Source organism: Mustela nivalis (genome assembly GCF_964662115.1).
Source record: "Mustela nivalis genome assembly, chromosome: 16".
In the NCBI taxonomy this organism is placed as follows: Eukaryota; Metazoa; Chordata; class Mammalia; order Carnivora; family Mustelidae; genus Mustela; species Mustela nivalis.
The window spans coordinates 30,347,444-30,364,199 of NC_139035.1; the positions used below are offsets into that span (position 1 = coordinate 30,347,444).

The window sequence follows — 16,756 nt, forward strand, 5'->3', positions numbered from 1 at the left end:
GCAGGTTTTTACGATGGTCTCATAATTTGATGATTGTATATGAAACTTAACCTTTCAAGTGTCCAAACGTCTGCAGGGAACCAGAGCTCTCGTTTTGGTGGCGGTCATACTGTCATCTCCTTAACTGTTTTATATGTTGATCTAGTTTAGGAAAAGTAATGATGTTTCAGTGCTTTTATTAAGGGCTCTCTTCCTGTTTGTAAACCCAAACTTGACCTTCATCCAGGATCCCTTTGTTGTTGTTTTACAAAAATTAGCATTTAGTTCCATTATTTTTGTACGGTGTTTTAAAGACCTTATAATTCCAATTCAAATTTTTTAACTTCTTTCTGTAAGGTGGCTGGTTAGATGCTATTCTTTTCATTTTTCTGCCCCGAGGTGAGGGCATGGTCCATGCTGTGGTCTGAGGGTACTCTTATGCACTGATAGGGTAGGACTGTGATTTGGTTTGTATGTGACTTGGTTTGTACTGAGAGAGTAGAGCTAAAACTACACACAAGCGTGCTGAGGACAGAGCGAATACTGAGATGTCCCTGAGGGTGATCCGCTGTAATTCCTGCTCTGCTGTTACATAGCAGTCTTCTTACTGCTTACTTACTACTTACGTTTCTACCCTAGCTTTTCAGTAGGAAGGTCACTGAATATTGAGAAAAGTGGAATACAGTGGTGACCCTTGCCCACCACCTGGGATTCTGTGTTGACCATTCTGTATATTTTGTGTGGACACGCATGCATGCATGTAGACGTGTACACACAGACATCCATGTCCAAAACATTTGGAAGGAAATTATAGATGTGATGTTTGATACCAAATACTGAAGCATGTACCTTCTAAAAAATAACAGCTTTTTCAAGAACGTTAGCTATCATTCTCTAATATCTAATTTTCGTTTCGTAGTTTAAAATCCCCAGTTTGGGCGCCTGGGTGGCTCAGTGGGTTAAGCCGCTGCCTTCGGCTCAGGTCATGATCTCAGAGTCCTGGGATCAAGTCCCGCATCGGGCTCTCTGCTCAGCGGAGAGCCTGCTTCCCTCTCTCTCTCTGCCTGCCTCTCCACTACTTGTGATTTCTCTCTGTCAAATAAATAAAAAAATAAAATCTTTAAAAAAAAAAAAAAATCCCCAGTTGTTCCCCAAATGCCTTTAGGCCATTTTTATCAAACCAGTGTGTCATCAGTGTTTGTGATTGGGTTCGGGGGGCAGCAAAGCCCAGAGGAGGAGACTGCTTTCTCTCAGTAGAACAGACTGGGATGAATCTGACCTAAAAGACGAAATGGGTTGTTGTTGTTTTTTCCCATTAAAGCTTTTTGTTTGCCCCTCAAGAGAAGATGTGTGGAGTCCTGATCCTCCAGTAATAGACTCGAAATTGATGGTGTCTCTAGTCCTCCTGTGAGTCAGTTCTGAGTTTCTAGACAGTTAGAGGATGTTCTAAGTCCTCAGCACTTAGTGTGTTAACGTATGTGTGAACACAAAATGCAGAAGATTCAGCCTCTGCATGTGTACATGGGATTCTGAACTTAAAACTGTTTCTGTCCAGCAGTCCAGAAAAGATAAATGGACGAGACCTATTAGCAGCATGGGGGAAGATTTTTAAATTGCTGATTTTTTTTTCCAGTGTAAAGGGAGACCTCTGGCTGGCTTTCTGTTTTCATGCCCTCTTTGCTTTAGTACTTGCCCCTGTTCCCTGATCATACACTTTGTTTTCACTTTTTTTTTTTTTTTTTTTTTTTTTTTTTTACTTTTGATTACCCATTTCTCACAGGAAAATTATGCCTAGGTATTTTTTATTATGCCAAGGGCAGCTATTATCTCTCAGAGCCTGTTTCTAATCCATGAACAAAATGGAATCAAGACTAGATTAAATGGTATGTGTCTACCTTCTAAGTTCAGTAACTTAGAAAAAATAACAGATGGGCATCTTCGGGTTGTAACCAGTAAATAGTCTTTCTTACTTGGGAATCCTTTAAAACAGCTATGCTAAACTGTACAAAAGCCTCTTTTCTATACTTTTTTAGTTGAGATGAAATTAGATATCAGAAAAATAATTTTCATTTCTCTCTTCCCATCTTCCCTACTACCTTTCTAGCATCTCAGAATCGAAATTTCACATAATTGAGAACTGCTGCCCCCTTGCCTTAGTTCAAGGACCTAGTTTTTCTGTCCATTCATCATGTTCTTGAGGAACTGCTACTGGCAGTCTGGGACATGGACAAGTAGGGGGATCTCGGAGGGAGTAGAGAGTGTAGCACTGAGCTGCTGACAAGAAAATATGATTTGATTTATAAATGTAATTGAGAATGAGAGTTTTATTAGAGGTTCTGTCAGAAGGTCTATTGTTGGAGTCGCCTATGTGGAGCATTGTTGAGCTCCCGTTTCTTCCTCCTCTGAGCACTGGTTGGTTTTTTTGTAAGTCCAGTTAAAATAGTTTGTTTCTCTTGTTAGAAACACCAAACGAACCTGATATCCCAGTTACTATTTTTTTTTCTTTATACATTCACTTTAGAAGCCTATCTTGAGGGACACCTGGGTGGCTCAGTGGGTTAGGAGGCTGTCTTCAGCTCAGGTCATGATCCCAGGGTCCTGGGATTGAGTCCTACATTGGGCTCCTTGCTCAGCAGGGAGCCTGCTTCTCTCTCTGCCTCTGCCTCTGCCTCTGCCTCTCTGCCTACTTGTGCTCTCTCTCTGACAAAAAAAAAATAAATAAAATCTTTAAAAAAAAAAAAGAGGAAGAAGAAGCAGCAGCCTATCTTGAAGGTCTTAGCCACAGTTTTATTTTCTTTGTAGACGGGAGAGCTAAGGACAAAAATGAGCCAGTCTCATGAGGACAGTTTGACAAGCGTGGCTTGGAATCCAGATGGGAAACGCTTCGTAACTGGAGGTCAGCGCGGCCAGTTCTACCAGTGTGTGAGTACCTCTTGCCCTGTCCACGGCCTGCTCCATTTGTTGAAATAAAAAATGCACTTGACTCGCTATCTTTTAGGAAATAGATTGTGTGAAGACCTACTTAGCTATCTTTCTAATAAGCACTGTCCAGTAGAACTTTCTGCAGTTTTTTCTTTTTGTAACCATTTTTAAATGCTTATACAAAGTCTAGACTTCAAGTTTGGTAAACTGTTAAAAAATTATTTTACTAAATATTTTGTCTTCATAAATAAGTTTCTAATGTTACAGGATTGAAAATATTTAGCACTTCTTTTGAGGCTCTAGGTTTTGTATCCAAACTCTGCTGAATTTCATGAATTGACTGTCTTAAATATGTGAGGACTAAAAGTGGTGATGGGCACGACCAGAGAACCTTCCAGTCTTTATTTGAAGTAACTTCTGATTACTGTCTGCCCCATTAATCTCGGGCTCATGGGGTGATGAAAGTAGGGACTCAGTGACCAATCTTGTGACAAGGCAGACTGCCATGGCCATCCGTCTGATGTCCGTGTCTCGCATCACAGCCCGGCCCACTGCCAGTGAGCACTTCCACGTGTGGTCTTAGGATTAAACAAAGATTAAACAAGATCATGAATTCCGTAAATCATTCAGTGTAGCTAAAGATCACATATCATAGAGGCCTCCATGTAGCCACTGCAAACCACTGGTGTCTTAATAAGCCGGCCGTGGGACTCATGGAACATCGTGTCCTGTCCCCAAAGCCTGGTTATGAGCCTTGAGTTCTTTTCTTCCCCCATTTGTCTCAATACACTTTATTGGTCTATTGTGATTTTCCCAGTAGTTTAAAAAGTTATTTCTGGAGTTTCTATCCATGGGCTAATATACAACTTGGATTTTTTAATTTCTTTTTCCTTCAACATAGGTATAATAGACATGTAGCATTATGTTAGCTTCAGGTATAGAACATAATGATTTGATATTCATATGCATTGAAAATGAACACCACAGAAATTAGTTGTTCCCATACACAGTTGTGATGAGGACTTTTAAGATTTATTCTCTTAGCAACTTTGAGATTCGCAGTCCCGCTGGTCCCCATGCTGTACTTTCCGGCAGCGAAGCCATTTACTCTTGAATCCTTGGCTGCAGGCTGACCCTGTGTATCTCTGCTGACCCCACTGTCCCCTATGGTGTTGACACCATCAGGACCCAGGACTCGGCAGCTCCCCCATCTGTGGAACAGAAATGGGATGCCCCTTAGAGCTTTGATCTGTAGAACACATTGCAAATTTGGTAATGTTTTTAAAATGTCCTAACAGCTTCTGAGTTCTGTAAAGCTGTAATTAATGTTTATAGAAATCTTTTCCATATTCCAACTTCTGAATACTAGAGGACAGATCCAAGTATAGTGCATTTTAAAGGAACATTTGAATTCTTTCCCAGTAGAAGTGAGACCTTCACTTGGAACTTGGGATTCTTCTTTCCCTGTATGTATTGTATTTATTTGTGCCTGGCAGGTTATTGAAGGGAAGATGGATTTCCCAGAGATTCTGTCCCCCTTCCCCTGAGGTATTGTTGTAATGAAATTGGACCTATAGTCACATTTTCATGATGAAAACCACTTTATGGAACAATTAAGTGGAACAGGAAAAACAGACTTATTACTAAAAGATGCTGCTGAGATTCGTTTGGTTCTTTGCTTTCCGAGAACTGTTTCATAATGGGGTTAATAGTGAATTTCTCCTCAGGATTTAGACGGGAACCTCCTTGATTCCTGGGAAGGGGTGAGAGTGCAATGCCTTTGGTGCTTGAGCGACGGCAAGACTGTTCTGGCATCAGACACACACCAGCGGATCCGGGGGTACAACTTTGAGGACCTTACAGATAGGAACATGTAACTGTTTTTTTATCCGTTAAATAACTATTTGATTTGTATTAAAATGTGTGGTGGAACTCGCTGTTTGAGAAGAGTTTTTATGTTTTGGTTTGAACTTGACCCTAAAATGGATTGGTGGTCGGGTGGTGCTTTGTAACCATTAACTCAGAATTTTTTTCTTGATTGAAATACAGTTTGTCATACTGATTATAGACAAAATTGCAGTGTTTAAGCTAGAACATTTTATATTTTGGTCATTTGAATGTTCTTGATTCTTAGTATGTTGCTTTTGACAGATTGTTTTCTGGTTACAGAGTACAAGAAGATCATCCCATTATGTCTTTTACTATTTCCAAGAATGGCCGATTAGCTTTGTTAAATGTAGCAACTCAGGTAAGTTTATTATAATTATAAAGATTTAGCTTAGTTCAAAATACATGATTTTTGATACATGATTATATAAATAAATATTTTTACAGATTCTTAAACTTGACCTATGGATTTGATTCTTAACTTTGCAAAGTCAATCTTAAATGTGTCAGAACGTTATCATTTTGTGTAATGGAATTGAAAATATTCCATCAGGCAAAGGGATATTCACAGTGTAAAACTTTTTTGAGTTGAGGAAGAATAAGTGTATCTATTTTCTTTTGCCTACAGGGAGTTCATTTATGGGACTTGCAAGACAGAGTTTTAGTAAGAAAGTATCAAGGTGTCACGCAAGGGTTTTATACGATCCATTCATGTTTCGGAGGCCATAACGAAGACTTCATCGCTAGTGGCAGTGAAGGTGAGTTGTGTGCACGCCACTATCAGTTCGTGTATCTGGACGGCATGGGGGCTCTGTCCTCGTCTCAGTGCATGAGGGTAGCCATGTCTCGAGCAAATGCAGATTAAAAATTTGAGTTTTATTTCTCAAGTACACTGTTCATTTCCCCGTTTTGGAATGCCTGAGTCCTCTGTATCAAACCAAGATTTAGTTAAATCAGTACTCCTTTGTGGTGGTGTGCAGAGGCTTGTAGGATCTATGAAGTCAATTATGATGTGTTACCTGATTGTAGACAAATTCGACTTTAGTTAGGATCTGCAGTGTTTCTTTAATGGCCGAAGAGAGTAATTTAGTTTCATGATTCTTCATAGTCTCAGAAAAGCTGAAATTCTAGAATTGTCTCTGCTACTTTCTAAATACATGTACTCTCCAGCCTGCTAACATCAGTATTCCAGGCAGGCCTGTTCCCAAAGTCATCAGTCTAATCTAAAATAGAAATTGCTTAAAATCGAGGGACCCCTGGGTGGCTCAGGTGGATTAGCATCTGCAGTGGGCTCAGGTCATGATCCCGGGGTCCTGGGATCAAATCCCAGGTTAGGCTCCCTGCTCAGTGGGGAGACTCCTTCTCCCTCTGCCTCTGTCTGATGCTCTGCCTACTTTGCTCTCTCTCTCTTTCTGTCAAATAAATAAAAAAATCTTAAAAAAGAAAAAAGGAATTGTTTCAAATAGGCAACACAGATAGCTGAGTATTAAAAGCTATTAAAAGTGAGGTGCCTGGGTGGCTCAGTGGGTTAAGCCTCTGTCTTCGGCTCAGGTCATGATCTCAGAGTGCTGGGATCGAGCCCCACACCAGGCTCCCTGCTCAACGGGGAGCCTGCTTCCCTTCCTCTCTCTTTGCCTACTTGTGATCTCTGTCTGTCAAATAAATAAAATCTTTTAAAACATAAATAAATAAAAGCTATTAAGAGTATTAAAAGCTGAGTATTAAAAGTATTAAAAGAGTGTGCTTTCAAGGCGCTAGAAGCATAAATAATGGCAAAATCTCATTTAGCACATTTTTCTTCAGTGCACTCTGTGCTGCTCTGAGCACTACAGTAGCACGTTAATTCAGTCACTTTTAAAAATACCGAGTTTAGGGGCGCCTGGGTGGCTCAGTCATTAAGCGTCTGCCTTCGGCTCAGGCCATGATCCTGGTGTCCTGGGATGGAGCTCCGAACTGGGCTTCCTGCTCAGCAGGGAGTCTGCTTCTCCCTCTCCTAGTCCCCCTGGCTTGTGTTTCCTCTCTCGCTGTCTCTCGCTCTCTGTCAAATAAATAAATAAACTTTAAAAATTAAAAAAATGCTGAATCTAGTCTTACAACATAGACCAGGAAACTGGATTCTTTGTCAGTGTTCCATTTATCATCCAAAGTATTGACCACGCCTATCTTGACAAAAAACTGATCTCGATGGATAAGCGTTAACACATGAGTTTTCCCTTTATGTATAAGGTATATTTGGGAATTAGGACAAAGACTTTTAGGGAGTCCTGTGAAGCATAGGAATTTATCTGTTATTTCTTTCTCTTAAAAAAAATCTGTCAGGGTACCAGGGTGGCTCTGCCATTTGAGCATCTGACTTGATTTCAGCTCTGGCCATGATCTCATGGTCATGGGATTGAGCCCTGCGTCAGGCTCCATGCGCAGTGGGGTGTCTGCTTGGGTTTCTCTCTCTCTCTCCCTCTCCCTCTGCGTCTCCCCTCCACTCACACTCTCTCTAAAAGAAAAAAAATCAGGTAAGATTGAGGAGAGAGGAGAGTTGGTTTGTAGGTGACACTTTGGAAAAGTTCACATCTTTTCAGTTATTTTCTTGCAGATTCTGCTCTGGCTCCTCTTTTGGCACGGTCCAAACACCCGAAGCCTTCTACCTGCTCATTAGGCGCCCTCCCCACCCCCACCAGGTCTTTTTCCTGAGCTCCATTCAGCTCTGTTTCTGGGGGGCTTCCCCTCTTGGCTATGCCCCACAGCCTTTCTAAACATTACATCAACCCGAGAAGTGCTTCAGAATACATGTGGCTACCATTATGCCTAGTGATGTCAGTCCTTTTGTTTTAAAGCCCAAACTGACTTTGAACTAATGATGAATCATCATTAATCAGACCACATTATGTTCTGTTTAGGGCTAAAAATGAACTGTGAGGTGAAGAGATGAGCGTTCTGACAACTCAGGTGCCTTAGAATGGTCCTGAGGAACATTTTCAACACCAGCTGGACATGGTGAATGCATCATGTCCCAAGATGGTCACTTTAATCCATTTGTCATTTATTTGCAACAAATGTGTTCTAAGAACCTTCCAAATCACCAAGTACATGAATGTCAGTGTAAAATAGAGCAATTAGAAAATGTTTTCCCAAGAAGGTTATGCTATTATGCAAGCTTTTCCAGTGGGCAGGCAATGTGTAGAAAACCCTGCTTTATTTTTTTACTGTAGCACAAGCCGTGGGTTCCATGGACTACAGCAGTCAGCCAAGCTCAGTCAGCAAGCCTGTCACTCTGACTCTGACCCCTTCAGTCCTTGGGCTTGCTGCCTTTCTTGCAGACACCGTCCTTGGGTGTGTGCACACAAGGCATTTCCCCCTGGCGGTGAGCAGGTCCCCACTCACTCACACTTTTCAATGTGATTTTCTTTGAGAACTTCCTCGATTCAAGGGGAAGCGTAACTAATCTACTGTTTTTTCTGTCTGGGGTTTTTTTGTTGTTGTTTATTTAAGATTTTATTTATTTGACAGAGACAGAGAGAGGGAATACAAGCAGAGGGAGTGGGAGAGGGAGAAACAGGTTTCCCACCGAGCAGGGAGCCCAAACCAGGGCTCGATCCCAGAACCCCGGGATCATAACCTGAGCTGAGGGCAGACACTTCATAGACTGAGCCACCCAGGCATCCCCTTTTTCACTTTTTTTGCTTACTTGATTTTATGCAAGGGAAAATGATTGAACAACATATACCTTCTAGGAAAGTATAATTCAGTTCTCCAGTGAGTGTCTTGGCTCCTGCTTCCCACACACACATAGAATGCTCAGAGGGAGTCCCAGCCTTTCATCTTCAAGTTAGACACTGTGAAACCAGGACATACTCTGTTACCACAAATGAGCTACCCCGCAGCACGCTGAAGTTTGCCCAGTGGGAAGCTTGTCCCCGGGGGCTCCCACATCTCCACTCGGAACACTCCCGTGCCTCCCGCGGGATCTGTCCTCTGTGTGCCCCCGTCACCTGCGATGACACCTGGGGTATACTCTGTGCCAGGCTCTTTTCAGAGCTCTTCATACACAAACATGTTGGACCCTCACTACATAGTCGGGTGAGTCCGGTCCTCCTGAACAGGTGAAGACTCACCAGTTACGGGCCACTCAGCCTGGATAGGCGGCCGCAGCAGTTCGGGCCCCCTCCCCAGAAAGGGCAGGAGTGTGGCACCCACCTCACGGCAGCGGAGCCAAACACAAGCACCCGGCCGCAGAGAGTTGGCTGTGCCCACATTCCTGCTGCCGTTGGCTTGGCGCAGTGCAGCTCAGGCGCCACCCATCACCGGAGCGTTTATTGGCTCTGTCCTATGTCTGTTTCCACCGGGAGATCTTTACTTAGTACCTCTCAGGTACTAAGGAACATGGCAGAGTTTATGATGACTTGAGAGAATCAGTCACCTTTAGCAGGGGAAAAGTTTGTTGGGTCAAAAAGGTGATCATAAGGTGATTTATTCAACTATTCACGTCATATTAAGTTCTAATAATTGAGTCCTATGTTGTGTGTGTCATGATGATAAATTTCAGATCAGTTGGTTTTGCTGAAGTCAATTCCCTGACTTTTCTCTGAATTCCTGTTTGTTCAGATCACAAGGTTTACATCTGGCACAAACGTAGCGAACTGCCAATCGCGGAGCTGACAGGGCACACACGCACAGTGAACTGTGTGAGCTGGAACCCACAGATCCCATCCATGATGGCCAGCGCCTCAGACGATGGCACTGTTAGAATATGGGGACCAGCACCTTTTATAGACCACCAGAATATCGAAGGTAACACCACCGCACACCATCCCTGTGTTTCCTCCTGGTGACACCTGGCCCAGCAGTACTTGGAAGTGTGGGATAGAGTTCATTTCCTCCCTCTTTTAGAGACTGTGTACTTTCTCTCCTCAGAAGGAGTTTCAGTAACCTGAGATACAGGTGTGTGTGTGTGTGTGGTTGTGTGTCTGTGGTACACGCATGTGTGCACATGTGTGACACTGGGGAGCACGCTACTGCATTTATAGCTGTGTAGCTGTTTAGTTTTTTCAGTTCGACAAATCTTGAAAGTCTTGCTTCGTGATGCAGGAAGCATTTTCTACTTTCACACCCTTAAGAACTAGCTAATATTCCAAAATTTGAACAACTTCAGAACGATTTGCTCTTACGAATAAGTCCCTGTAACACCGTGTGGTTCCCTGTGCACCGGGCATGACCAGGAGAGAGAAGGACACTGCTATCTGCCCTGCGCCTCAGGGCCAGGCAGCGTGTCCAGCCAGCTGGAACACCGTCCTCACAGCCCTGTGACAGCAGGGTCCTCCCCTGTTGCCGTGGGGGAGAAGACAGAGGCACAGACTGGGTGGAAGGGTTTTCCCTTGAGGACATGGCTCAGTTGAGCTAGACAGCAGCGCTGGAGAGAAGACTCCATGAGAGCTCATACGGGAAGGATGTGCTGCTCTTCTTTCAAACAGAGCAAACGAAATGTTTGGTTTCCTTAGAAGGAAGCGAGTCACCCAGAAAACAGATGAAGAGGCTTTTGTTCCCCGCGTGTCCCACCTAGATGTCAGCGAGAAGGAGCACCCACGGTCTGGTGAGCGTGCCAGGCCGGAAGAGGATGCGGGTGAGACTGAGACCCGCTGCATACGTGTGCAGAGCACGTCTGCACGTCCCCATGGAACCAGCCCATGTGCCTCTGGGACCATCGCTGGAACCAAGACCCTCTGGACAACTGGTGTTTTACAGATCCATAACTATGATTCTAGTTGCTTCTCTCGTTTTATCAGTCATTTGGAAGTTTGTTCTTCAAGGAGCCATGTTCGATTTGGAGACACAGAGAAACATTAGGTAGATAAAGAATTTCCTGGTAAGCAGGTACACCTCAGACCCAGCTCAGAGACGATGCCTGTGCTCCCCCGCCATTGGGTGGAGCAAGTGGCTGTGGACACCGAGGCATCAGGGGAGCCAGAGCTAGGCCTCATGGGGTCCGCTCCACCACCACGGCCCTGCCTTGTGTTCTGGCAGCACAGGTGCAGCCCCAGGAATACATTCACAGATACCTGAAACAGGAGGACAGTTTCTGTAAAACTTAGGTATTTGGCTATATGCCTTTTATGTAGGTATCTTCTGGGTTCTTTCCCCTATTTGATTTTTTTTTTTTAACTAATTAAAGTAATACCTGTTTGGAATAGAAATTTTGGAAAACATAGATGAGGCTGAAGAAAATGACATTCAAGAATCATGACACCCTAGCATACTATAAGTCATTTAAGCAAAAATATTTGACTCCCATTTCTAAAACGAACTTGCTGACCTTTCATTCTAACAGTAGAGTTCCATACGATGTTGTTTTAAGGAATGTGTCAAGTAGGTTAGGACTAAGCAGGCCAACGCTGCAACACGGATCTTCAGATCAATACGCCAAGTGAAAGACACTGGACACAGAAGACCACTTAGTGCAGCCCCATTTCTGTGAAATGAGTGGGCAGGTCCGTGGAGACTGAAAGTAGCCCAGTGGGGTGCTGAGAGCTGGGTGCTGGCATTTGTGTGTGACTGCCGACAAGTGATGAGATGGTTGGCCAGCCCGGGACTGTGCCTGGTACAGCTGCTAAACTGTATCCAGGAGGCTTGTTGACCCATTCCCAAAAACAGACAGTTGGAAGATAGCACAGAATTTGGGCTGAGTGAATGAAACACACGGTCCCAGATGCCCTCCTACCTTGGACTGCCAGGTCGTCCCCCCTCTCTTATTTTGTCATCTATTCATAAAGATTTCCTGTTCCACAGAACTACTTGAAAGTTCATTTTTAAAGTATGAGATTCTAATTTGATTATTCACTTGGGTTCTCCAGTAATCAAAGTAATGAATTTAGACTATAATATACAGGCTAAGACACGACACAGACACATTGTTCTAAAGATGATGATGGAAATAACCAAGAACTTGGCTGTGGTGTGATTGTTCTCAGTGGTAGTACGTTTTGTAATATCATGATGCTGATATTAAAACTTTCTAACTGATGACTTTTTTCTTCCCCTCCCCTCTTCTCCCCTCCCCCCCCCGAAACACATTTCATCCCGTCTTCATTCAGAGGAATGCAGTAGCATGGATAGTTGATGGCGAATGTGGAGCAGACGACTTCTGTTTAACTTAAAATTAGTCGTATTTTAATGGCTTGGGATTTGGTGCAAACAAACATGATTGATAGCTGGACAGACATGCTCGTCATGAAAAAAGAACCATTTCTGAAGCCCGATTGGGGCCAAACATTTACACCTTGCTTCATAGTAACCAGTTGAGATGAAGCACGTCGTTAGAACGTTGTTGGACACCATGTTGAATTATCCCCCCATCGGTTGTGAAGAACTGTGCTACATTCAGGCTTACCCATTGAACTCAGTATATATATTTTTTTCCCTCCTGCCTTTTGTCTGGTGGGATACCATTCTTGTTGCTCTTCTGTGTAATGAAGTTTAAATGCTTGTTTGGAAAACTTTATTTAACAGTTTAGAAGGCTTGATAGAAGGAGTGCATTAGTCTGAAGAGTATACATTGGATAGGAAAGAATTTCCTTCTTTTGTTTCTCCAAAATCTTTCCGCCTTATTTAGCTTGAGATCTTTGCAGCTTGGTTCATGGATTCTAGCCTTGCCCGTTGCGCAGTATATACTGATCCAGATGATAAACCAGTGAACTATGTCAAAAGCACTCTCAATATTACATTTGACAAAAAGTTTTGTACTTTTCACATAGCTTGTTGCCCCGTAAAAGGGTTAACAGCACAATTTTTTAAAAATAAATTAAGAAGTATTTATAGGATTAAAGTGACTTCATTTGTATACATTTGGAATCTAAACCAGCTTCAAAAAGTTTCCTCTCTGACTTAGATATGCAGTATAACTGATGCTCTTCTGGAATCCCATGTGAGACTTGCCCAGGAAATCCAGAGTCCTGCCGTGAAGGTGTCCCCCCTTTTGTTTTATTCCTGATGGAACATCAGTACCTGATGTTGAAGAAATTCAAGATTCAAAAAGAGAATTTTAAATCTTTACCAACAGGAGAAATCAGGAGTCAGCTTAGGTTCGCAGCAAAGCCCGCTCCAAGCTGTTCCTGGCTTGGGAACGTGTTCTGGTGCGATCCCACGGGAGAGCGGAGATGAGGCGTAACCATTGGGGAAGTTCATAGTCTCCTTGAGTTTGTCAGAAGGATTCAGCAGGTTCCAGATGGACCCAAACTGGGTTTAAAGCCTCACAGTCCTTGATCTTAATGGCCCTTGACGTTCTGACTTGTAGAGATACATAAATTGACAGATTGCTCCTTCTCCGTTTTCCCGATATTGCCATACCGAGCCTCATTCAAACTGGTGCTGTGGGTAGTCCTTGCCTCCCTTCCCCCTTCAGTTTAAAGAACGGTCTCCTTCGAGGAAAAGCACTTTGAATCTTGAGGATTTCACATTTAGAATAAGCCAAAAGCCTGATGTTCACATTGTGCTTTTAAACCCCATTAACAGCAGAATGCAGCTGACTTGGTCTCCTTCCAGACTCCCTCCCCTTCTCTGCAGAGGCTCGGGGAAGGGGGGGACCACAGCTTTTAACGCTGGGAGGAGGAGTGGGAGTACCCCCGAGATCAGATTCTGGTGAAGGAAAGGGCTTATACTAAGTCCCTTTTGGGGTCCAGCCACGCCTGCAGTCTGTCCAGCACGAGGAAAGGCTTGGGTGTCAGGAACCCTCCTATGGGCACGGGGCAGGGCCAGCCCCAGGGACAGACGGGCAAGTCAAGGAGGGGAGAAGAAAGACAAACACAATTGGCCTTAAATAGCACGGATTCTCCCAAAAGCTCATAGTAAGAGAAAGTGACAGACCGTGGTCGGCAGATTATTTTATCAAATTGGTATGTAAAAGATTTCTTTAAGCTCCATTTTGCAGAGACCACCACTTAGAGAATCAAGAATTCCTGTTTTGATACTTCTGAGTTACAAATAACTATATGTTACAGTTTATCTGGTACTTCACTTTTCTTAACTCAAATTACTTTTTACTTTGAGCTTGAATAAAAGTCTTCATTGGTAACTGTATATAAGTAAGTGGCAACTTCTCTTTACCTCAGTGCAGTTAAACCCACTCGTGTTTTCGGTGAGTCCCCAAAACCCGAAGCCATCCCTGCAGCCCAGTCGCTATAGCAAGGTGGGCACCAGCGGTGGGCAGAGCCAGTGCAGCATGCCTGGGGCCCCACGGACGCTCCCCGAGACTGCTGCCTACTCAGGGCCAGCCTGGCCTCCATTCTGGCCTGGGCTTCCCCCAGCCAGCCCCACGTCAGAGTTTTTCTGTTAAAAACACTGTAAAAAACAAAACCACAAAACAGTGGCATAGAGGTGAGGCACACTGCAGAGAGTGTAATTCCTTGCCGTGGGGTGACGAGGGTGCAGGGACCCTCAGAGTGGCCAGGGAAGAGCACGTCCCGGGCTGGCCGAGGCAGTGGGCCCCCCAGGGCTGTGTGGGGACCATGCTAAGTGAGGTCACGGGGCAGAGACCTAGGATTGCCTGACAGTGCTGTAGGCTGGAGAGCAAGCACGCGGGCCGGCCAGCACAGGAGGCTAACAAATGTATAAACTGAAAAGTACCAATACTTTTTGCACATAGATCAAAACAGTGGAGAATTTGGGCTCCAAAAATCAGGTTAGTAGGCTCATTTCCATGTGCTTAAAAATGTTTTTGTTGTCGTTCATTGATTGAGGGCTGGAGCAAGTATGAAATTAAATGTCTTTTTCCTCCAAACAATCAGTTATGACTAGTACAGCGTCGGACTTGAGCAGGACTGGGGCAGGGAGGTGATGAAGAGCCAGGGGTGAGGGTCCAGTGTGGGCAGGGGACCGACATAGCTTCCCTAATGGGCTCCGTTTCTGCTACTGTCCTAGGCCAGGCCAACGTGTCCTATAAAACCAGGTAAGTCGTCTCAGAAGAGGAAACTGGCAGGTGTCCCAACAGAGGGGCCCATTTTAGTGGGTGGGAGAACAGATGGGTTCCCGAGCTCTAAATCCAGACAAGGTGAGGAAAGGAACCGGCTAATTGAAAGGAAGGGAAAAAGGTCCCAGTTATGGTCTGTTTTCATCCGTACCCACCCCCAGAGAGAGAGCGGTTTCTGTTTTTGGGCGTGTTCTCCCTCCAGAACGGCGTTCTGCGACATTAATAGAAAACCCTTCTTTCCCACCCCTCCCCATCTTGAAATTTTCTTTTTTAGGCTCTTGTTTCCTGCACATGAACTGACCCTATCACCTCTGCTCAGTGCTAAATAGACTGCACATCTCTTGAAAGGGCGCTCTGTGTGTCCGTTTCTTTGACAGCAGAAGAGTGGCTGCTTTTGAATGGGGAGGAAAGAAGACCTTTTTCTTAATCTCCTTTGTGTCCCAGCTCTACAATGTACCAACATCCCGGTTTAATTTTCCACTAGCCTCTCATTTAGGCTTCAGCAGCTCTCTCTCGGCCTTACTCTCCAAATTACCACTTGCATTTTCAAAACTATATCTGATTTCCTACAAACGGCTAACTTTAAAAGAAGAGGTGAATCTGCATTATTTACACTTAGACACTTTCTAAAAACAGGGTGAATTGAAATTTCCAGTGTTGTTAAGCTATTGTTACAGTAGCTGCCCTATATAGTTGCAGAAACAAAAACTATAAAAACCCACCCCCTGTCTATTTAATCCAGATAGGCTGGATTTAATGAAACTAATAGTATAAAAATGTGTGTGTGTGTGTGTGTGTGTGTGTGTCATGTGTCCGTGTGGGGGGAGAGAGCGTACTTAAGTCATCAAAAGCCCTAGAAACCACTTTCTGGGTTCTTGTCAATTTTACTAGTCTCATGCACGTGTGAAGTACCCTCTCTCGAGTTTAGGGTCTGCTTAATACTGCTCTATTTTTATAAGATTGAGATGTGTCCCCATCTTTGACTCAAGCATTTTCATTATCCGAGTCAATGTGCTAAAACCGAATTGTAACATTTTTAGGCACAGATAGAAAAAAACCTGTCATTGGCTCCTTGAAAACGTGTGTGTGTGTGTGTGTGTGTGTGTGTGTGTGTGTGTGTGTGTGTGTGTGGCAAGGGGACAGACCCACAGACGCATGTTTGTACTTACAAACCAAGCTGGAGAGATCAAGAAAAGAATTTACGTGCTGATCTCAAGATGCCTAAACTGTCCAGATTTCCATGGCGTTGTGGTGGAACTAGCTGACACTTAGAGCTTTTGGTCTGTAATAACTATTTGCTATGGATGGATTCAGTGTTTCAGAGAATTATGTTCTTAAATTTGGGGGGTTCTGGTATTTTTGTTTCTTGTTTTTTTTTTTTTTTTTAACTGCCTTTCAGATTATATTTAGTAGTTTAAATTTCTTCGCTTTATTATTTCATTAAAGCATAAAAACTTCAGGTCTCTGATATTTATTTTCACTTGTTCTACTAATTATTTACAAAACACCCTGTTAACTTTTATTTTATAAATGTGTAGTACATTAAACGTCTTTAAAATTTTGTTCAATTGAAACTCCATTAACTTTGATTTGCTTTACTGGGATTTTTTTTTTTTTTAAATACACCTTTTCCATGTCCATGCGTCGCACTTACCCAATTGTTTGTATTTCCTTCAGTCCAATAAACAGAATGAGTAAGACCTTGCGCTGAGCGTCCTTGTGTCCTTCCAACCTCAAATGGCTGATTGGCTGAATCTGACACCCACATACCTACCTGTGTTCTCCACTTCATCTCTTCACCTGTTGCAGTGTCTTTTTCGAAGAGCAGTTGTGTCAAGGGCGCCTGACTGGCTCAGTCGGTGGAATGTGTGACTCAGTCCTTGGGGTCGTGGGTTCGACCCCCATGTTGGGTGTAGAGATTACTAAAAAATTTTGAAAAAAATAAAGGGCAATTGTGCAATCATGGATTACTTGAGGGAAATTCAGAGAACACTTGGATTTTATATTTTGAAGAAT

General features: G+C 43.5%; 1 protein-coding gene across 5 annotated transcripts in view; it reads left to right on the forward strand.

Moving 5' to 3' along the window:
- Positions 1–16,440, forward strand: part of WDR26 (WD repeat domain 26) — a 44,734-nt gene extending 28,294 nt beyond the window's left edge. For 2 of the 5 annotated variants that reach the window (XM_082704510.1, XM_082704511.1), the window contains exons 9-14: positions 2,782–2,901; positions 4,629–4,774; positions 5,071–5,149; positions 5,417–5,546; positions 9,388–9,573; positions 10,343–16,440. In XM_082704510.1, the coding sequence (XP_082560636.1) occupies positions 2,782–2,901; positions 4,629–4,774; positions 5,071–5,149; positions 5,417–5,546; positions 9,388–9,573; positions 10,343–10,626 (945 nt within the window). In that variant the 3' untranslated portion in view covers positions 10,627–16,440. Of the gene's footprint in view, positions 1–2,781; positions 2,902–4,628; positions 4,775–5,070; positions 5,150–5,416; positions 5,547–9,387; positions 9,574–10,280 lie in introns of all 5 variants that reach the window. The other 3 variants (XM_082704513.1, XM_082704514.1, XM_082704512.1) reach the window with 2 other exon arrangements.
- Positions 16,441–16,756: the final 316 nt, after the last annotated feature.